The 24284-nt window shown below is 42.1% G+C and overlaps 1 protein-coding gene across 4 annotated transcripts in view; it reads right to left on the bottom strand.

Moving 5' to 3' along the window:
- Positions 1-23031, bottom strand: part of vps13a (vacuolar protein sorting 13 homolog A) — a 405759-nt gene extending 382728 nt beyond the window's left edge. For all 4 annotated transcript variants that reach the window (XM_080188886.1, XM_080188884.1, XM_080188883.1 and 1 more), the window contains exon 1: positions 22811-23031. In XM_080188886.1, coding sequence (XP_080045012.1) covers positions 22811-22910 — 100 coding nt within the window. In that variant the 5' untranslated portion in view covers positions 22911-23031. The remainder of the gene's footprint in view (positions 1-22810) is intronic.
- Between the last annotated feature and the right edge of the window lie 1253 nt (positions 23032-24284).

The raw sequence follows: 24284 nt of genomic DNA on the forward strand, positions 1-24284 counted from the left end.
CTTATGCCCCTAATGCAAATTTCCTTAGTCCTTCTCATCGCCACCCATTACACAAAAAACAATTTACCACAATGATATTGGGATAATATTGAAAAACATAAAGGACAGGATTTTCCGGCCTCACTCGCCCCGAGACCGGAAAATCCCACCTCAGGTCAACGGAGCTTTCCATGGTTCGCTCCTCACCTGGTCTGATTCTCGTGACAGGCGGGGTGATAATTTTGTCACACTTCTATCCTAACAAAAAAGTCAGATGTCAGAATTCTAAAAGGCAATTTGATTTTCTCAACCATTTCGCACTACATACTATACTCATCTATGTACACTGGATTGTTACACTATAAGATGCATGCATTAACACAACAGACAAGTCTGTTGCATTGGAACTCATTTCAGTCCATTTCCCAGGTTCAAATGTCCAATCTTCTTTAAAAATTCAAATTCATTAGATTTAACATTCAGCCACATCTATAATCTGTAAATTAAACAGGTGCAATAATAAATGCTATCTGAACAGTGGCACATTTTAGTTTCAAAACTTTTCTAGAAATTTTAAAGTAGTGTGGTCTGTGAAAACAATCGCTTACAACATAAACTTAAATGTTGCAACACTAGCACCAGACTTAAAGTTTTTCTTGAGATTGGAATATATTCAGCTTCTGTGAAAAATATTCCATTGTCTTTTAATTTCTGCAACATCTTGTGTGGTATTGTTACCAAAATCCACATGTTCTCGTATCAATATCCAATTAGTAGTAAACATAGCCAAATTTACCATTTAACTTGGATCAACTGCAAGAAACTATTTTAGATGTTGTAAATGATCCTCTGATTATAACTGAAAGTCAACAGGTGATCAATGTAAACAGTACAATTACTTAACCCTGTGGTAACTTTGTCAGTCTTTACAAGGTTGCTGATGCATTCTTCATACCAAATGACTTAAGCTGAAAAAAAGCTGTCACAAAAACAAATTTCTCTCTCATCCTTTCCAATGCATGCATTTGTCAAAATCCTCTCAGTAAGTCAATTTTTGTATTGTCCTACTTTTGTGATAACATTCCAAACATGGAATAGAATATGAATCTGCTTTTGTCACGGAGTTCACTTTTCAATAAGCAAAAATGTTCCATCCGGTTTTGGTTCCACTTTTCAATAAGTAACATGTTCCATCTGGTTTCAGTACCATCATAATGGCTGGAATTTTACTGACCCGCCCACCACGGGAATCAAAGCTTGCAGGACAGAAAATGGGAAGGTCCATTCACCTCGGGCGGGACAAGTGAGGCCATAAAAACCCACCCAATAGGTGAACGCCAGTTACTGTAACTGGACTCTTATGTTGTTTTGAAGCAAATTAATTTTGTACTTGGGCTACTGTTACAGGATTTGATCTAACAGACGTTGCTCTATAGAAACTGAACGTCCACATCTACATCATGCATAGCCAAGTTTGTTTGTCCCAGCTTATTCTCACAAATAATTTTCTATGACTGCAATAGCTCTTTCAAATCATGCTGATACATGTTTGGAAGGTAACTCAATATTACAATTACATTCTTAAGCGCTTTTTCGTTGTCCAATTTAATTCAAGGAAAGTCAATTGCAGAATCTTCCAGTTTTACCTCCTTTTTCTTAACCATCACAATTATTACTTTCTTATCTTTCTTGACAAAATACTTCTGAAGCATATTTACATGGCACACCCTCTGTCCTCCTTTTATCTGGAGTAATTATCAAGTAATTTGCTTCACTTAGTTTCTTCTCAATTGGCTAGTGCCTTTAATGGTTCCTCTAACACTGGCAAGATTAACATCTCATCCCCAGTCCTGAACTGAGTTTTTGCTTCCTCATCTCCATCTGCCTTCATCATCTGCAGTGATAACTTTAAATACTCCTGAGCTAACTCACGTACTCTGCTCAACCTTTCTCTGAATTTTGTCAGATAATCCAGAAGAGTAGTTTAGCATTAAACAATTTCTTTTTGCAATAGTTTGATTGAGTGGTCCTTTTACTTCAAGGCCATAGACTAACTGTAAAGGACTAATCCTGTCAAGTCAATGGGGGAATCCCAAATAACAATAAGCAAATAACAAAAATGGAATTCCTCTATTTCAGTCTGGTAGGTAGCCTTTAAATTGATGCCATCTCTCTAAAATAGCCTGCGATTCAGGGTGGTACCTAACAACTTAAACTGCTTTATCCCTAGGCTGTGCTGCTCATGACTTTCCATAGACAGCTAAGACATGAAATTTGACCCTTGATCCAACTACATTTCTTTTGGTAAATCATATCTTGCAAAGAATTCAGTTTTTACAATCCTCTTTGCTGCAATATTTCCTAAGATATCAGTTACAGGAATCTAGCAGACAAATCTGTTTACAGATTTGACAAATGATTGTCAGTAAGTACTGATGTCCTCTTTTTGAGGAAATTGAAAAATGCTTGTGTCACAATGGACAAAAGTATTGAAACACAATGGGCTGAATATTCCCCCCCAAAATTAGAATGTCATAATGGTAACGAAGCAGGCATCCTCCATATCAGTCTTTTCGGCAAGCTCTACCCTGCAATCTTCCGACAATGTCACTTTTCTTGACAGTTGAGAAAAAGAGCCAGTGAAATTAGTTTTAGAGCATTTGGGTGCCATTCCACAAGGTGCTCAGATCTTCCAGTGAGATCTCCCCCCATCCAAGCCTTAATTCCATTTTCTCCCCCCCCAAAATCAGGGGCAATGTTACCTCTCCCCAACCCAATCACACACCAATAGCTTGCCAGCATCAGGACATCAGTGCCCTCCAGATGGATCCTCTGACAAACGCCCAACATGCTCCCACTATCAAGATCCCCTCTGCATCTGTGACCTCCCCAGAGTGCATAGCCCATTCATCACAGACCCACCCCCTTGGCACTTCTCTTAGCACACTTATGCTGTCCTACTGGCACTGCCCAGTCATATTGCCAACCACAAATGGTCTCAAATTCCCCTAGCTCCATGCCCCTGCCCCCACCATGGTGCCTGGTCTCCACTGGTAGTGATTTGTGCTGGTAGGCTGCCTCACCGGTGTGGTGGGAAGCACCCAGGAGGGAGAAAGCAGCCACGCTGGACTCACTAATGGTTGAGATCCAGGTGTTTTAATGCTAAGGGTGCAAAACCGCGTTCACCAGTGAACAGAGCCGGGAAGGTAACAATCCAATTTGTGCCTGACACTCAGATTTTTGGCATCTCACACTATGTTCCCAGTTCATCACACAGATTGACAGATACGGTGAGGCAGTACGATTGCACCCAATTTGTCTAAGACAAGTGCAAATGAATCCCATTAGCCATCCATTGTATTACGATAGTTTCATTCATCCAAATCCGGCCTGGTGAATCTCAAGGTGTCAAGCGACAACATAGGAAGATTGGAATCAATATAGGCACCATCAATTTGTTTGGAAAAAGGCATTACAATATGTGGAAGTCAAGTCATATGATGAGAAAACCATTTTCGCAAAATCAGCAAGAAGCTTCTTGCAGACTGAGTTCCAAGCAGGAAACTATAAACTAGCCACATTCAAGCAGTCATAGTAAGTAGTCTCACAACACCAGATTAAAGTCCAACAGGTTTATTTGGTAGCACGAGCTTTCAGAACACTGTCCCTTCATCAGGGGATCAGGCACTCACCTGATGAAGGGGCAGTGCTTTGAAAGCTCGTGCTCTGGATAGCCAAACAATCCCACAACCAACACATCAGCATAAAATTCTGTAGATCAGTATTTATGAATAGTGGGGGATGATTAAATAACAGGAGGAGGAGGATCATGAGTATTACCTCAATAATGGGAGAAGATCAGTGTATCAGTGAAAAACAAAGTTAAAGAAACTACAACAAATCTTTAGCCAGATGTACTGAGTGGATGATTCATCTCAGCCTCTTCCGGAGATCCCCAGCATCACAGATGCCAGCCTTCAGCTAATTCAATTCATTCCACACAGCATCAAGGAATGGCTGATAACATTGAATACTGCAAAGGCTATGGGTTTTGACAACATCCCAGCAATAGTACTGAAATCCTATGCTCCACAACTATCCATGCCCCTAGCCAAGATGTTTAAGTACAGCTGGTAACGAATGAGGAACTTTACAAGATGGTTGGAAAATGCCTTCTTTAATTTATGCTGACTGGGGGATAGTGGTTATACTAAATTCTGCCTAGTGACAGACTGAGTTGATCAGTAACAAAACTGTTTGAAAATTATTTACCTTTAGCAGCCAAATTACAGCTTGATCCAAATTTGGAAAAATAAAATAAGTTGAACTAAAGGAGAGAGTGACTGCCTTTGGCATCAAGACAGCACTTGACTGAGTGCAGCATCATGGAGTCCCAGCAAAACCAAAGCCACGTGGATCAGTGGAAAGCTCCCCACTGGCTAGAGACATACCTAGCACAATGGAAGATGATTGTAGTTGGCAAAGGCCAATCATCTCATCTACAGGACATTACTGTGGGAATTCCTCAATGCAGCATCCTAAGACCAACCAACTTCCAAGCGCTTCATCAATGACCTTCCCGTCATAAGATCAGAAGAAGCATGTTTGCACAATGATCAGCAGTATTCACCATTCCGCAAATACTGAAGCAGTCCATGTTCTTATGCAGCAACATCTGGATAAATGGCAAGTGCCGTTCACGCTTTGCAATTACCCTTAAATCAAAAGAGAACCCAACCATCTCCCCTCAAAATTCAATGGCATTACCATCACCAAATTACCCACTATAAACAACATGGAAGTTTACCATTTTAGTTCAGTTTCTGACCAGTCTGCAAGTACTGTAACTACCCTGTCATTGCCTTGATGCCAGGGGCAGCCACTCTCTCTTCTAGTTCACCTTTTATTTTTCCATATTTGGATCAAGCTGTATTCTGGCTGTTAAACCTATTAGTTAATTTTCAAACAGTTTTGGTCAAAGACTGGGAATCCTGAGGCGAGTAACTCATCTCCTGACTCCTCAAAGCCCGAGTAGCATCTCCAAAGCACAAGTCCGAGGTGTGATGAAATACTCTCCACTTGCCTGAATGAAGACAACTGCAATAACACTCAGGAAGCTTCACCAACCAGGACAAAGACTGATCAGCACACCATCCATCATACAAGGTGCACTGCAGTAAGTCACCTTTCATTCAACAGCACATTCCAAACCTGTGACCTCTACCTCCCAGAAGGCCAAAAACAGCAAATGCACAGGAACACCACTGCCAGCAGATTCCCCTCGAAGCCACACAAAGTGCTGAACTATTACTGCCCCTTTGTTGCTGGATCAAAATCTTGGAACTCACTTCCTAACACTGTGGGAATACCCACACCAGATGGACTACGGTGGTTCAAAGAGGGTGACCCATCAACAGCTTCTCAAGGACAACTGGAGATGTTTCATTAACACTGGCCTTGCCAGCAATGCCCATTCCCATGAAAATATATAAATGTTTTTAATATTGCTGTACCTCAATAAAGGAAAAAACTGCAACTATGATCAATGGTGAGGAGGTACATGCTTGTAGCATGACCTTTCAAACTAAGTGCCTATAGAAGTGCATAAAGAGTGATAAACAGTGTAAATATAAAAATCTTCACTTGGAAATCCCTTTGCTGTCACTGAGACAAATTTCTGGAACTACCTTCCCAACAGCTTGCTAGGACCACCTGCGCAATTCATTACCATCTTCAAAATCAATCAAGGATGGATAATATTGCTACACTTGTCAACGTCACCCACAACTGATGAAGAAGTACAACATTTTAAAACGGCTACAGCTTAAAGCAGGACAACAACTGGAGTGGTAATGGAGAGCTACAGACTGTCACTTGCTAATATTTATCTGTGAATGCAGACATGTAGGAAATATCTGCAAAATTCTAACTGATGGTGTCAAATGAGTACACGTTAGATTTTGCTTTCACAGACTTTCATAACATTCAGTTCTATTGCAACCCTGATAAACACTGCAAAAAAATAATCATTTTATTCAGAGTTACATACAGGCCAAAGAAGATCCATCTAAATTCAAGGTTTACCAACCGGCATCCCCACTCCTCTCCTCCACGAGTAACTTCACTGCTATCTCACTATTTTGCTTTGCTGCACTAAATTTCAACTTGCAAAACTGCTTCCTCACAGATTGGCAGAATAATCATTGCCGCCCCCCGCCCCCCCCCAAAAATTCAGCTTTTAGAAAATGTTTTGTTTTCGTCCAAGGAACTTGCTGGGGCATACATAATTGCTGACTTATGACTTCAAGACAGCCACTTAAGATTTGGAGCTGTGAATGCATCATTTGTACTTGCAGAACTACCAGGGCTTGAAACTAAAATTCATCACCTTTATTCCTTTTTTTTTTAAATGAGTCTTATTTATAATTTTACCACAGTATGCAACTGCAATGTTCAACAGTCTAATCCTGCAGAATAGTAATCAACCAAGCAAACAGTGCTGAGCGATACTGTTGCAACAGCAGAATAAGCTAGAGTTGCTGTTCTGGTTAGACAACACCTCAAGTGCCAAGTCAGGGTGTGCTGTCAAATATGTAAGGGAGGGAGACACATGGGAAACAAAGGTACATTTTAAAATCAAATCTCAATTTTAGAACAAAGGAAATCCTCCTTCATCTCAAGGGCTCAATTTTCGAAACTGGTATGGAGTTTAGAAAATTGACAAGGAAAACAAGGAAAATGCATTTCAGTAAATTTGAGCATGGGGGTAAACACCATCTACATTCAAATTCCTCAAAATGTGCTTTCATTGCACAAAGCTCTGTACAAAGAGCACAAATTGCACCCCAGTGGACTTTCAATATAGAATGCATTTCCAAAGTAGGTGAGTGGATGTCCAAATTCTGTAACCGTTTAAGAAGCAGTTGGCCACTGTGGTGGAGCATGTAGGACATTTACAGTTACATTTTCTTGTTTGTGGGATAAGCACATCACTGGCAGAGCCAGTATTATTGCCCATTCTTAACTGCCCTCAAGAAATTGGTGGTGAACCACCATCTAGAATCATTGCAGTTTGTGCTGTGAAGATATTCCACAGCGCTGTTCAGAAGGGTGTTCCAGGATTTTCACCGAGTGAAGGAATGGTGAAATATTTCCAAATCAAGATAGCTAATGACTGACAAGGGAACTTGCATTTGCTACCCTTGTTCTACAAGGTAGTAAAGGTTACAGACTTGGAGAACCGCGGTTGAAGGAATCTTGGAAAATTGCTGCAGCACATCTTGTAGGTGATATACAGAGCAGTCATGGATCATCAATGGTGGAGGGAGCAATCATTTAAGATCATGGATAGGGGATCAATCAAACAGGTGACTGTGCTGAGCACTGGTCATCAATACTTTCCAGCAGTTGGGTGATGATTAGACGGCAATTGGTCAGGTTCAATTTGTTCTGTTTTTTGTGGACAGGTCATACCCAAGCAAATTTTCTAAATTGGCGAATGGGTGCCATTATTGTAGCTTTACTGGCACCAACTTGGCTAGGGGAATGGCCAGTTTTGTAGCACAAGTCTTCTGAATTATTGTTTCAATGCTATCAAGATCCATAGCTTTTACTGTATTCAGTGCATTAAGCTACTTCTTGATCTCAAATTGATCAAGAATGGATCTGTGGTGGTGGGAACTCTGGAGAAAGCAAATATGGATCAAATTGCAACCATCTTCAGCAAGAGTGCAAACAGTTCAGCCTTGCTGTGATATGTTTTTCTTCTTTAAGATCACGGATGGGCAAGTAGAAATCTGTTGCCTGCAATCCCTTTGTTATGTGGGAACTTCAGGACATCTCATGTTTCTGGGAAAATAATGACTGTCACAAGCTTCACCCACAAACTTGGCAATAGTACATTCACGTCTCTCATCCAAGTCATTAATATATGTTATAACTATATTATATCTAAATATATATTAGAACTATATATTGTAACTAAACTGATCCCTGTGGCACTCCACTAGTCACAGGGTGCCATCCTGAAAATGCCCTTGTCATAGTTCAGTTTTCTATCAGATAGTCAATCTGCTATCCATGCTAATATACTATCCCAACAGCTCTGATCTTAAGTAACCTTTTGTGTGGTACCGTATCAAACGCTTTTTGGAAACCCTTTTTTTTAAAACATCTAAATGGTTACTCTTTATCTATCCTGCTCATTACCACCTCAAAGAATTCTCAAATTTGTCAGGCATGGTTTCCCCTTTATGAAATCACGCTGACTTAACTTGATTATAGAATCATAGAATCCCTACACGACAAATGGAGGCCTTTTACCCCATCAAGTCTGCATCAACTCTCCGAACAGCATTTACTCAGACCTACCCACGCGTTTACCATAGTTAATCCATCTAACCTATGCATCATAGGACACTAAGAGATTTAGCATGGCCAATCCATCTAACCAGCACATTTTGGACTGTGGAAGGAAACTGGAGCACTTAAAGGAAACACAGGCAGACATGAAGAGAATGTACAAAATCCACAGTCACCCAAGCTGCAATCAAACTCAAGTCCCTGGTGCTGTGAGGCAGCAGTACTAACCACTGTGCTACTTGACTGTATTTCTAAATGCTCTATTATATCCTTTTATAATGGACTTTTAACATTTTCCCAACGACTTATGTTAAGGTCATAGCTGTCTGAAGTGAAGGGTCAGTATCAGCTTGAATCCATAACTGACTTAATAATGAAGAACAGTTAGTAGCAACAGTTGTTTTTTCAGTCTGATGGATTCAGTGATGTTCAAAAGGGACAGGATAAGAACTACTACTTTTTAATGATATGTATGAATAACTTGGAATACAAACAAAATTTGATTATATCAAACTTGGAGACGTGGCACAAACTGACTACAATGGGACAATGCTAGACTAGCATATTGAACAGAAAAGCAGCAGATAGAATTTAATACTGGAAGCATGTGATGATGCATTTTGGCATAAGGCATTGGGAGAAGCAATATAGCATCACAAAATGGGAGGATGGTGTAAAATGAAAATTTAAAATCACATTGCCATGTATTTTGTAAACCATTTTTGAGCAGCATTTAAGAAAAAGGAAATAGGAACAGGGTATTTTTTTTTAAAACTGATACAATTCGTCAAAGTGCTGTGAGCCAGGAAGCAGTTTAGACATTGATGAGATGTTGAAGAAGCAGAGGTAAGGGATGGAGCTATCCTAAGGAAATTTGAAATGCTAAAGGGAAACCTGTTTGTGTAAAAGAACGCCTTCTTTGTTGAACCAAAGACCCAAGCACTGGTCACTCAGACTGTATGGTGTGGTAATCACTAGCTAGATTTGACCAATAGGTTGTTGTTTGCAAAAACAGGAATCTCAGCAGATTTTTAGCTGCATGGAAAAAATACACTTTTGGGTTTTCAGTCTGAGGGACTAAGTGCTTTCTCTTATTTTGCAAAAGCTTAAGACAGTTCTTTGCAGTGTTTTATTATCTTTCTTCCACAAAAAAAATCTCATTTGTTTGTTTAATGAAAGAGGTCTGAGTTCTTACTGGTTCTGCAAACGTTTCTCACTAACATTCAAAACAATACACCATATGAAACTAGTGTTTCAGGATTGAACATTCAAGAACAGCTTGAATTGCCCCACTTGAACATTCAAGAACATTCTTCACTCAAAGGGTGGTGAATCTCTGGAATTCGCTGCCCGTTGATGTGGTGGAGGCCACCTCGCTAAATATATTTAAGACACGGGTAGATAGGTTTTTGGTAGGCAAGGGAATTAAGGGTTATGGGGAGAAAGCGGGAAAGTGGAACTGAGCCACTTCAGATCAGCCATGATCTTATTGAATGGCGGGGCAAGCTCGAAGGGCTAGATGGCCTACTCCTGCTCCTATTTCTTACGTTCTTATGCTCTTAGCAACAATACTCTTAATGGCACAGAAAGATCTGCAGATTCATATGTGTAGAGGTTTGAAGGTGGCAGGATTTGTTGACAGTAATTACTATCACATAAGTGATCTTGGGCTTTATAAGTACAGTAGGTCTCCATTTTCTGTTGTCCCATTTATGTCATCCTCTTTAACATCGTACAGTAAATGGGGCCACTATAACAGGTGTACAACAGAGAAAGAAAAATCTCACAGTTGATGGTACAAGGACAAATCAACACTGATTTAAGGGTTTGGTAATGGAATCGTAGAAATGACATGGAACACTGTCTATAACCTTGGCAGAAACAGAGACAATTATTTTAAAAGGAAAATGGACAGTGACTGAGGGAAATGAATTTACAAGACTATGGAGATGGGGCAGAGGAATTGGACTAACTGGATTGCTCCTTTGAGAATCTGATGGATGGCCTCTGTGTTATAATCATTATGTGCTTTGCTCTATCATTGTTCAGAGTATTTGTGCGTGTGTGGGGGTGTCTCAGCTCACCAGGAAGCTGGCTGTGTGAGTTTAAGCTTATTTATTAGTGTCACAAATAGACTTATATTAATACTGCAATGAAGTTACTGTGAAAATACCCTAGTCACCACACTCTGGCACCTGTTTGGGTATACCAAGAGAGAACATAGCATGGCCAATGCATCTAACCAGCATGTCTTTGAGACCGTGGAAAGCAATTGGAGCACCAGAGGAAATCCATGCAGACACAGGGAGAACGTGCAGAGTCTGCACAGTCACCCAAGCCAAGAATTGAACTCGGGTCCCTAGTGCTGTGAAATACTGGGAGGTCTGTCACTTTCCCCTCCCCCCCAACCCCATCCCCATCCCACCAGACATCAACTCCCCCACCCCCTCACTGATCACCACCCCCCATTGCAGAGTTCCCCCCGCCTGGTTCTACCTCCATCAGACCATGTCTGGCCCCACCCCTTTGGCACTCTCAGGGTGCCCAACAAGCAAAGCCATGCTGGCACCATCCAAGGAGTACTGCCCAGCCCCAGACAACCTGTGGGAGGCTTCAATGGCCTCCAGTTCCACCAGCAATGCCATCACATCTGATCCCATTGATGGGGGGCATCTGAGATCCTCACTGGCGAGGACCTCCAGTAAGGTGGAAAAGTTTAATGAGTCCGAGACACAACTGTCTGGGCTCACTTATGGCCTTGTGCCCTTTCTGGATGCGAGGCGGATTTTGTTGGCAGAACGGGGCCAGCAAGATCAAGGGAGGCAAGAAATCAGGCATGAGCCTCTTGCACATATTTTCTACCCCACTACTCAACCAGCGCAACAGAGTGGAAAAATCCCACCTGACATGTTCCGACCTCATTTTTAGATGAGTCTTGTCCTGATGGGAGGAACAGGACAAACCAAAGAATGGTGGAGAAAACTAGGACATTGGCCAAGAGACATAATTCTGTAGCTATGACCAGGTCAGACTACTGCTTAACTAAGTTATGTGGCTGCTCTCTGGCACAAATCTCAAGAGGTTAGTGAGGACAACTGAACTGAGTGTGCCTTTAATTGTCAGGATGATATGAATGTTTCATCGTTCAACTTTCTCACAGCAATTTGACACAAATGAGTGGCTTGCTAGGCCATGTCAGAGGGCAGTTAAAAATCAGCCACCTTACATAGAACATAGAACATAACAGCGCAGAACAGGCCCTTCGGCCCACGATGTTGCGCCGACCAGTTAAAAAAAAACAATGACCCTCTAACCTAAACCAATCCCCTACCATCCATAAACCTATCCACGGATCTCTTAAACGCCCCCAAACTAGGCGCATTTACAACTGCAAATTACTGTGTGTAGATTCATAGTTAGGATAGAATAGAAAAGGACGGTAGACTTCCTTCCATTATGGACATTGGAGAACCAGATGTATTTTACAACAATGCAGTACTCCCACAGTCACCATAACTAACACTGGCTTGTTACTCCAGATTTAAGTTACACTACCCAGCTGATAGGTGAGATTTCAACTCAAAGTCTCTAAATCATTAGTCTAGACCTCTAGATTATTCATGCAGTAACTCGATAATAATGCCACTATTCTCCAAAATATTTGAAATTGCCAAAGGCTTCTTCATCTGCATTTATTCTTTAACTTTGTTACGCATAATATTATTCACATTATCAACTGTTTTCAGCTGATTTATATGCACCCACAAATATCTCTTCATTGCCATACATTAATCATGCTTACATTATCTACAACGGGGTAGTCAACACCCACATCAGATGAGAGGAACAGAAGAGTGAATGATTTGTATTGATATAGTAACTTACATTACCTCCAGAACATGAAATTAAAAGCACATCTGTATTGTAGTCACTGTGGAGCTGGAGAAAACAGTAGTCACCATTTTACAGCAAAATAGGTTTGCAAGTAAGAATTAAGGAGCAGTAGGCCATCTAGCCCCTCAAGCTTGCTCCACCATTCAATAAGATCATGGCCTCAGCTCCATTTACCTGCCCACTCACCATAATTCTTAATTTTTTACTGTTCAAAAATCTATCTTTGTCTTAAAAACATTTAACAAGATAGCCTCAACTGCTTCACTGGGCAGAGAATTCCATCAATTCATAACCCTTTGGGTGAAGAAGAGGCCTTGCGCCCCAGTTCTAGTTTCACCTGCCAGTGGAAACAACCTCCCTGCTTCTATCTTATCTATTCCCTTCATAATCTTATGTTTCTAAAGGTCTCCCCTCATTTTCTGAATTCGATTAGGTGTGGTCCCAGTCTACTCAATCTCCCTTTCATAAGCCAACCCTCTCATCTCCAAATCAATGTAGGTGATTCGCCTCTGCACCCTCTCCAGTGCCAGTACATCCTTTCTCAAATAAGGAAATCAAAACTATACACAGTACTCCAGCTGTGGCCTCACCATCACCTTATACAGCTGCAACATAACCTCCCTGTTTATAAACTCCAAGCCCCTAGCAATGAAGGACATAATCCATTTTCCTTCTTAATTACATGCTGCACCTGCAAACCAACTTTGTAGTTCATGCATACATAAGAACATAAGAAATAGGAGCAGGAGTAGGCCATCTAGCCCCTCGAGCCTGCGCTGCCATTCAACAAGATCATGGCTGATCTGAAATGGATCAGTTCCACTTTCCCGCTTTCTACCCATAGCCCTTAATTCCTCTGTCTATCAGAAACCTATCTACCCGTGACTTAAATATATTCAGCGAGGTAACCTCCGCCACTTCAATGGGCAGAGAATTCCAGAGATTCACCACCCTTTGATTGAAGAAGTTCCTCAACTCTGATCTAAACTGCACCCCACCCCTCCTTATTTTGAGGCTGCTATCCTTTCTAAGCAGGAAGAATCTCCCTACCTCTACCCTTTCTAGCCCCTTCATCTTACATGTCTCTATAAGATCCCCCCTCAGCCTTCTAAACTCCAAAAAGTACAGACCCAGTCTATTCAATCCTCCTCATAGGCTAACCCCCTCATCTCCAGTATCAGCCTAGTGAACCTTCTCTGCACCCCCAAGGACAATATATCCTTTCGCAAATGCGGCGATCAAAACTGCACACAGTACTCCAGTTGCAGCTTCACCAGTACCCTGACACCTAGGTCCCTCTGCAATTTTTACCATTTAAATAATAGTCCATTTTGCTGTTATTGCTACCAAAATGGATTACCTCATATTTACCAACATTATGCGCCATCTACCAGACCTTTGCCCACTCTCATAGACTATCTATTTCATATTCAGTGTCCTCTGCACGCTTTGCTCTGCCACTCATCTTAGTATCATCTGCAAATTTTGACACATTACACTTGGTCCCCAATTTGAATTCATTTGTGTAAATTGTCAATTGCGGTCCCAACACTGATCCTCAACCAGAAGAACATTCGATTACCCCCACTCTTTGCTTTCTGTTAGTTAACAGATCCTCAATCCACGCTAATACATTACCTGTAACACCGTGCACCTTTATCCTATGCAGCAGAATACCATGCTGTGGAAAGTCATGACTACCCATAAGCACTCAAAGTTGCTGGCTGAATTTTATGTTACTGCAGTACTTAACGTTTTTGCTTTTAATATGCAAATATATTTTTCAAGAGTCAAGGACAAAATAAACTGGAAATGGTTTTTATCTGCACTTATGATTTACATTGTATTCTTCAACTCATATAATGGAGGCATCAACAATTTACTTTAAACAGGTCATTGATGCCATTAAAATACAGGTCAAAATATCAAATGCAAGACTGTTTATCCATTACCATTAATCAGAATAATTTCTTTGTTTCAATGATTTGAAAACAATACTGTTTTAGATGGATGCAATAAAAAGCTCAGCATCAACAAATAATTTGGGCTTGCTGCTTGCAGACATTTTCTTCAGAGATACCAATTCACCTGCATCCATTCTTAAACTTAAAAAAGTTTGTTTAAAAATAGTTAACTTAGCATTGCCTCAGTCCAGGTTAATTCTTACATCCCTCAGGCCTGTAACAACATGGTCAAAATAGGTCAATTATATAGTTTTATTGCATGATTATTCCAAGAACATAGAACAACCAGCTAGATGTTCTAAGGAGCATGTTGTAAAAGTTCACGTTTTCACTAGAAAGTGACCAATATTAGATACATCAGTCCCATTCTGCCTTCAGCTTAACTTACTGCCTTTTAAGTGCCATCAACCTGACATCCTGGACTGCTTTGAATGAAGGCATCTATAGATGTGCTGGGTTCCAAAGACTGGCAATTAAGGACTTGTAACAAGAATTAATTTACTAGTTTCAGCAGCTCTTAAATGCTTATACTCTGCCTGCGCTCTGGGGGACAACTCCCATGCTTCCACCATGTGAATTAGATAGCCATGTCACCACATGACTACTTGGTCTAATCTTCCCGTTTAAGTTGGGACAAGCAATAGCACTACAATGGAATAGCGCACATGAACTGTGTGCAAACCATTCTGTAACACAGATTGAATAGGCTAATATTACATAAATATTTACAAAGGGTAAAACACAGATTAAGCTCCTCCCTGCCCCCATTTTATTGTGATGAAGGCTAATTGCAGATTTGTGCATTACGTAGTCCTGGAACCTTCTGTTTTGTCCCAGTTTAAACAAAGATTAGACCGAGTGGTCATGTGGTGACATGGCTACCTAATTCACATGATGGAAGCATGGGAGTTGTCCCCAGAGTGCAGGCAGACTATAAGCATCTAAGAGCTGCACAGTTATCTCAGGCACAATTTTCCAGAAGATGCATAGCAGAGCATGCAACCAGGCCATTGGACTTTGGGTATAGGGCGCTGCTCATGATAGGCTCAATGTTCCGTGTTCAAAACTTCTAAATTCTGTGCAGATAAATTAACAAGCATTGTCTGTCACGAGTCTGAGGGATGCCCTGTGCGGCGAAGTCTCTTGAGCTTGGTGATGATGGAGTTACATGTCATGTTTGGCAGGTAGTCAAGTTCAAACTACACGGAATACAAATTGGGCAAGACTCTAATAGGGGGATTTCACTGGAGCATTCTGGGAGCAGTTGGCCCAGTAACATCTACTGATAAGTGGGAATTGGAAGATCTGGCGACAAGGAGCGATTAGGGAGGATGAGCTAACTGACCACTGCACTGTGGTACAGGAGGCCACTCAAGAGTTAGGAGCAAAAAGAGCGATAGGGGATTCCATAATTAGAGAGACAGATAGTATAATTTGTAAGCAGGATAAAGAATCCTGCATGGTAAGTTAAGTTGCCTACCCAGTGCTAGGATAAAGGACATCTCTAACCAGTTTGAAAGGATATTGGCGTAGGTGGGGGAGAATCGAGTTGTAGACTACGTTGGGACAAACATAGGCAGGAGGACCTGTTTGGGAAATATCAGGAACTAGGAACCAAATTAAAGAACAGGTCCTCAAGGTTATAATCTCTGGATTATTACCTGAGCTATGTGTGAATTGGCAAAGAGAGAAGACTCAGGAGGTAAACACATGGCTAAAGGAATGGTGTGGGAAAGAGGGGTTCCATTTCGTGGGGCACTGGCATCAGTATTGGAACAGCACAGAACTGTACTGATGGGATGGCTCCACGTGAACTGATCTGGGACCAGGACCCTAGCAGAAAGGCTAAATAGGGAAGTCACAAAGATTTTAATTTAGTTAGTGGGGGACAGGGCTCAGTAAAAGTTAGTAAAGTTTCCATAACTAATCAGAGTAGAGAGTATGGAAATTGGAAGGAATAAAACTTCAGGCACAGCAGACAAAGGGAGGCAAGCAACACAGCAATGAGGGTGCTGTACCTAAATGCATGCAATATATGGAACAAGGTAAACGAGCTGGAAACACACATTGTAATTGGACTATACAATGTTGTGGGCACCACCGAGATATGACTCCAAGGGGATTAGAGGTAGGATCTGAGTCCTACCAAAAGGACATGCAGATGGGTAGAGGAAGTGGGATTGTCTTGTTGGTAAGAAACAAAATTAAATCATTAGCAAGAAGCGATATTGGGTCGTACAGCGTAGAATCAGCGTGGGTAAAATTGAGGAAGTACAAAATGAAGGAGGCCCTGATGGGAGTTATGTACAGACCCCCGGACAGAAAATAAATCAGGAGATAGAAAAGGCATGTAAGAAAGGCAATATTATAGTTATCATGGGGGAATTTCAATATGCAGGTGGACTGGGAAGATCAAGTTGGTACAGGACCCCAAGATAAAGAATTTGTGGAATGTCTACAGGATGGTTTTTTGAGCAGCTTGTGCTAGGGCCCACTAGGGAATAGACACTTCTGGATCTGGTGATGTGTAATAAGGCAGCCTTGATCAAGGAGCTCAAGGCGAAGGAACCCATAATAGGCAGTGACCACAATATTACTGAATTCAACTTGTCGTTTGAGAGGGGAGTCGTTGGAATTGGATATAATGGTGTTACAGCTGAGTAAAGGAAACTAGAAGGCCATGAGGGAGGAGCTGGCCAGATTTAATTAGAAAGGGAGCCGAGCAGGAAAGATTATAGAACAACAGTGGCAGGAGATTTTGGGTAATTCAGAAGGCACCACATAAATTCACCCCAAGGAAGAGGAAACATGTTAAGGAGAGGACGAGGCAACCATGGCTGACAAGGGAAGTCAGGGACAGCATAAAAGCAAAGAGCATACTGTGGCACAAGGAATAGTGGGAAACCAGAGGATTGGGAAGCATTTTGAAAGCAAGCAGAAAACAACTAAAAAAAGAGGCAGAGAAGATGAAATATGAGGGTAAGCAAGCAAGAAATAAGAAGATTGCAAGAGTTTCTTAAAGAGATGCATAAAGGGTAAGAGAGAGGCAAGAACGGACATTGGACAGCTGAAAAATGAGGCTGGAGAAATAGTAATGAAGGACAAAGAAATGGCAAAGGAACTGAATGGGTACTTTGCATCAGTCTTCACAGTGGAAGACACCAGTAACATGCCAGAACTTTAAGAGAGAGAGTCAGGGGGCAGAGTAAACGCAGCAGCCATCACAAAGGTGGTGCTAGGGAAGCTGAAAAGTCCGAAAGTGGATAAATCATCTGGACTGGACAGACTACACCTCAGGTTCTGAAGGAGATGGCATTGGTGGTGATCTTTCAGGAATCATTGGAATCAGAGGAGGCCCCAGTGAACTTGAAAAAGGCGAATGTAACACCCCTGTTTAAGAAGGGAAGATAACAGAAGATGGGAAATTATAGGTCAGTTAGGCTGACCTCGGTTGAAGGTAACCATCATTAAGGATGAAATTGTGGAGTATTTGGAAAAGCATGGTAAAATAGGATTAAGTCAGCATGGCTTCATCAAAGGGAAGTCATGTCTGACAAATCTGTTACAATTCTTTGGGAATGTAACAAAGAAGTTAGGCAAAGAGAACCAATGGACGTGATTTATTTGAATTTCCAGAAAGCCTTGGACAAGGTGCCTTACAGAAGGCTGCTAAAATAAGCTAAGAGCCAATGGTATTAGAGGCAAGGTACTGGCATTCAGACAAGATTGGCTGACAGACAGAAGGCAGAGAATCGGGATAAGGGGGCCCTTTTCAGGATGGCAACCAGTAACTAATGGTGTTCCACAAGGTCAGTGTTGGGACCATAATTTTTCACTATATACATTTATGATCGGGAAGATGGAATTTAGGGCATGGTTGCTAAATTTACGGATGATACAAAGATATGTAGAGGGACAGGTTGTGTTAAAGAAATGGGGAAGCTGGAGAATGACTTGGACAGACCAGGAGAGTGAACAAAGAAATGCTAGATGGAATACAATGTGGGAAACTGTGAGGTTATGCACTTTGGTAAGAAGAATAGAGGCCTAGCCTATTCCCCAAATGGGGAAGGCTTCAGAAATCTGAAGCACAAAGGGACTTGGGAGTCCTGATTCAGGACTCTCTTAAGCCTAACATGCAGCTTTAGTTGGCAGTTAGGAAGGCAAATTTAACGTCAGCAATCATTTCTAGATGGCTAGAATACGAGCAGTAATGTGCTGCTGAGGCTGTATAAGGCTCTGGTCAGACTCCACTTGCAATTTTTTTTTCTTCATTTGTGGGACTTGGGCATCACTGGCTAGCCAGCATTTATTGCCCCTGGTTGCCCTTGAGAAGGTACTTGTGAGCTCCCTTCTTAAACTGCTGCAGTCCATGTTCTGTAGGTTGATCTACAATGCCATTAGGGAGGGAATTCCAGGATTTTAACCCAGTGACTGGAAAGGAACGGCAATATATTTCGAAGTCAGGATGGTGAGTGGCTTGGAAAGGAACTTGCAGGTGGTGGTGTTCCCATGTATTTGCTGCCCTTGTCCTTCGAGATGGAAATGGTCATGGGTTTGGAAGGTGCTCTCTAAGGGTCTTTTGTGAATTGCTGCAGTGTATGTTGTAGATAGTACACAACACTGCTATTGAGCGTTGGTGGTGGAGGGATTGAATGTTTGTAGACGTGGTGCCTATGAAGCGTGCTGCTTTGTCCTGATTGTGTCAAGCCTTTTGATTGTTGTCGGAATTGCACCCATTCAGGAAAGTGGACAGTATTCTATCACACTCCTGACTTGTGCCTTGTAGATGGTGGGTAGACTCTGCAGAGTCAGGAGGTGAGTTACTCACCACAGTATTCATAGCCTCTGATCTGGTCTTGTAGCCATTGTGTTTATGTGATAAGTCCAGTTGAGCTTCTGGCCAATGGCAACCTCAACGATGCTGACAGCGGGGATTCGGTGATGGTAACACCATTGAATCTCACGCGGCAGTGGTTAGAGTGTCTTTATTGTTGATGGTAATTGCCTGGCATTTGTGTGGCACAAATGTTACTTGCCAGCCCACGCCTGGATAATGTCCAGACTTTGTTGCATTTGAATATGGACTGCTTCAGTATCTGAGGAGTTGCAAATGGTGCTGAACATTCAGCAAACATCTGCACTACTGACCTCATGGAGGGAAGGTCGCTGATGAAGCAGCTGAAGATTGTTGGGCCTAGGACACTACCCTGAAGGATTCCTGCAGAGATGTCCTGGAGCTGAGATGACTGACCTTCCACAACCACAGCATAGTAAACAGTTTTGGGCCCCATACCTAAGGAGGGATGTGCTGGCCTTCAAGGGGGTCCAAAGGATTTTCACAAGAATGATCGCAGGAATGAAGGATTTGTCACATGAGAAGTGGTTGAGGAATCTAGATCTATACTTGAAGTTTAGAAGGATGAGATCTAGATCGAGTGGACAAAGAGAGGATGTTTGCACTAGTGGGAGACTAGAATTCAAGGGCACAACCTCAGAGGGAAGCGATGCTCCTTTAAAACTGAAAGTGAGGCAGAATTTCTTCAACCAGAAGGTGCTGAATCTGTGGAACTCATTACCACAGAGGGCTGCGGAGGCCAGCTCAATGAGTGTCTTTAAGACAGAGATAGATAGATTCTTGATCAATCAGGGGAACGATCAAGGGTAATGAGGAGAAGGCAGGGATGAGAATCATATCAGCCACGATTGAATGGTAGAACAGACTCAATGGGCCGAATACTGTTTACCATTCCATTCAAAAATGTCGCTCTGAGAGTTGCTATGCGAATCCAAGATTACATGTAGATTCAGCAGTTCTTTTGTTTAATGTAGCTTGGGTCTACTGCATGGTGCACACCTGGAAATTTTCCTCTCCATGTTGGCATGTGTCCATTTGTTTCCAACTGAATGTGCCCCTGGTGAAGTTGCTGGGTGTAGTACCTCTAAAGAGAAATTGGAATGACAAATTGCTGCCCATCCTGTATTGCAAGTTCATCTCTGATGGCAAAGAATGTGCTGACCTCCTGGGGAAGTGACCCTGAGGAGTCAGGCCAACCCCTCGTGTGCAGTTGTCTGCATCGGATGTCTGCCTGCAAGGGGATCTTTGAATTCCTGGATTTTACAAGGACAGCATTTCTATTGACATGTCTGTGTTTTCCCCACGATCGGACTGGTCTGCAGTGGGTAGAAAACCTCTAGGAAGAGCATCAGCCAACTACAGCTCCTAAACACTTCAGTAGATAACAGATTGTCACGTTATAGCTTTAGCAGTATGAAGGGGTTTGTTTAGGATAATGAGGGGCTGATGTCAGTTGACGATATATGAAGTCATAATATTTTCAACAGGCAAAGACTAGAGCAAGTAATCACTTTTTGATCTGAGCATAATGAGTCAGTGTCATGAGGGCCCTCAAAGCTTATTGGCCTGCCACTCTGGATGCAGACTGTCAAGTCCTTATTGGGAGACACCTGCTGATAAGTATGCTCAAATGTCAAAAAACCGTAGCACCAGTGGAGCTAAAAGGCTTGTGTGGGTCTATTGAAGACTGCTGTGTGGTGCTCCTGCGGGCACCATTCAACTTCTTGGTGGAGGAGCTGACAAAGAGGTACAGTGACCTCACTGTAACAAGGAATAAACTTAGAAAGATAATTTGTCATACCAAGGAAGTGCACTGGTCCATGGGAATGGTCATCTGTCAGACAGATGTTATTTTATGTGGATCTGGCTCATTTTCTTCCGAGGGTGATGAAATCTAAGTGAAATGGGTCAATGTACAATAAAAGCAAAATGCTGGATAAATTCAATAGGAGTTCCAGCATCTGTGGAAACAGTTAATATCTGGAATCCAAATGATTCTTCGAAAAGCAGTTTATCCACCATTTTCTGTTTTTATTTCAGATTTCTAGCATCCGCGCTAATTTACTTTTATTTGGGTCAATACATATCCGACAGTGCCATTTTTCTTTACTGCAGCTACCATTGCTGAAATCCTTCTGTGGCCTCATCGATGCGAATTTAGACTCCCAGTGTTGTCATCCAATGCAGCTCATTAACTGCTTCATAGCAGAATCCCTACAGTGCAGAAGGGGACCATTTGGCTCACTGAGCTTGCATCAACAATTCGACTGAGACCATATTCACCTTGCTAATTTCACTGACACCAAGAGCCAATTTAGCATGGCCAATCAACCTAACCCACACATCTTCGGACTACGGGAAGAAATCATAGCACCTGGAGGAAGCCTACACGGATACAGGGTGAATGTACTGACTGTGCGGAGTCTCTCAAGCCAGAATCAAACATGGATCCCTTGAGCTGTGAGGCAGCGTGCTAACCACCAAACAACTGGCAGCATGTGGCAAAGTTTCCTTTTATTATTTTTTATTCTTTTAAATGCCACTGAGTGTAGGCCCAATCAGCACAACATTCCTTCATGCCAGTAATCAGCCTAGTGAACCTTCTCTCAACTGCTTCCAATACAATCTTCTAATTTCACACATCTAGTCAAGCATGCAGAAATCTAGTAATTCCTACATATTTGTCATATTTGATTGCAGACAAACCCTTCCAATGCACTTACTAGGGATGGGGTTATACTGCTCAAACTTAATGATAACAAACTTTTCCCATTTTACACTGGCCCAGAGGCCATTATAGACTGCTTATAACATCCATCAAGTCTTGACCTTTCTCTGGCATTAAAAATTATATTAGTCATTTTTAAACATATGACTTCTCAGTTAAACTGTCCACTGCAATCAGAACTGCACAATTACAATGTATATTTTCCAGTGATCTGACAGAGCCATAACGACAGTAATAAAACCACAAAGGTAAATAACTGAAGAGATGAAAGTACAGCACTAAGTTAAAACGAAAACAAAACTGCAAGAAATTGGACTGCATTTCAGCATGTATAACTAATCAATCCTTGTTTTCAAAGTTTACTACTCTTAAATTATGTTATTTCAAACTTGCTACCAGCTAGTTAATGAGAATGCTTATGTGCACTTGTTTTTTTTTCAAATTGATCTAGTATCTCAAATATATTTCAACATTCACAAAAGAATGAAGCGTGAACACTATGACGATTAAATTAATTCATCACATTGTATATACGGAACTATTAAAACGGAATGAACAGACATCGTGTAGACAGCTATATAACGTATGGGCGACAAGTATAAAGCACACCCTCTGTTAAGTTCTTACTCTATCAAATTAAATTGCTAGCGATAATAACGTAAGTGCAGTAGCTAAAATTTAAACGATCTGAACATAGAACCAATCAATACCGAAACAGCATGTGCACAAGAATCTACTTGCAGCTTTGCAAGTCATGAAATATTTCAATAACCAATACGCAAAACAATGACATTTGGGGAATAATTACAAACTACTTAAAATCATTTTTTTTGTTGAAACAATAACAAAATTGCCTGCCATGGTGCACTTCACTGCAGGATCCTGGTGGGTGGGTCACTCCATCTCACCAGGGTGCCGAGATCCACACCCAGTGACAGCAGCAGCAGCTCACGCAGGTACTTGTCAAACACTCAGTCGTCATATGGCTATCGGATATAAAACTGACACTCGGGTCGTAAACTATACCTCCCCAAATTCCTAATTGCAACTGCGAGGTGTCCAAGTTCACGACGTAATCTCCCAAGAAACGGTTCAAAACCTCGACCACTAATGATTCGAACACCATCGTCCCCCGATCACCATTCTCGGCCCAGCTCCAGCCGCCGCCGCCCCTCCGCAGCTCGAGCGCCAAGCACCCGCACAAAAGGGAAGGATTCAAAACCAACGATCGCCCAGCGAACCGGAACTAGCGCGAGGCGCGTTGCCTCGCTCCCTTTAATAGCGACGCACTGGGTTTACGCCGACGGTGGCTCTGGGGAAACCGACGTTGGAGGCGACGTGCGCGCTTACGTTGCGCTCTCTCTCCCCTCCCCGGGGTGGGCGAACGACGGACAGTAGGTTGTGAAGTTAATGCTGTGAAATTAGTTCTTCGTAATGGCGAGCTTTGGTTTTTTTATTGTAAATATAGCGTGGATCCTCTATCCGAAAGGGAGGATTTAAAAAGGGGAAAAAAACACTCACTGGCCGTCAGTTTCATTTTTGATCAGTAAGTTCCAAGGGCAATTGTTTTGCCAGCCTCAGACGATTGCAAGGAGGTAGTTGTAATTTGTTTTAAATTAAGCAAAATGATCCTTTGCAATGGTGTGTACTGTGTTTATTATTCTGTCAAGAGCAATTATACTAGGTGGAGACTAAGTTCAGTCACAACTGTTTTTCATCTAAATTTGTTGTGAAAAGAAGCAGCTTAGAGGTTCATATTACATGAAGTATTTAACCCCTCTAAAAAGATTAAAGGTATACACCGAAATACACCAGTATTCACTTTCAAAGAATCTTATTTGACTTCAAATCCCAAAAGTGTTTTAACAGCAAGAAAACAGGAGTTTTCTGCGCCGGTTTCTTTAGCGTTCTCCACATCACAATCTTTTGGTACTTACTGCAATAAGAGCCTCTATGCAAATCACGTTGGTATGAAGGCTGCAGGTGCATGACTCGTCCAAAGTGGCTGCAGCTGTGTGCTGTGAACAAAGGGGAGGTGCACTTAAACACTATCGATGTGCTCACTTCACTCATGTCAGGAGGATGGCACCTTGTAGAGCAGTTCCATGGTTTACGGAGGAAGAGTTGGGACGGCTGCTGGATGTCACGGAGAGGAGGGCCATCTTTTTCCTCTGAGATGGTCGACGACCCAGGGGGTTGGACAGCCTGGTTAGCGGTGGTAGCAACTTTCAGTACCTTTGCACTGGCACAGAGGACCGGGGGCCAATGCAGAAAGAAAATGAGCGACCTCATTAGAGCAGCAAAGGTCAGTGCCCATCCATCCTGCTGTCAGTCCCGTATGTGGCATCTAGAATGTCTACTTCTGCACCCTACATCTTCCAGCACCCAACCTCCAGTACCATCCTCCAACCCTTCCAGCAACCCCTGTCATGGGAGAATATGGCCCATAACAGGAGGGAGTAGGAGAAGATGTATGGTGGGGACCCTGAGCTGCATCTCC

Source organism: Carcharhinus amblyrhynchos, chromosome 5 (assembly GCF_965287045.1).
Source record: "Carcharhinus amblyrhynchos chromosome 5, sCarAmb.v2.hapA, whole genome shotgun sequence".
Taxonomy (NCBI): Eukaryota; Metazoa; Chordata; class Chondrichthyes; order Carcharhiniformes; family Carcharhinidae; genus Carcharhinus; species Carcharhinus amblyrhynchos.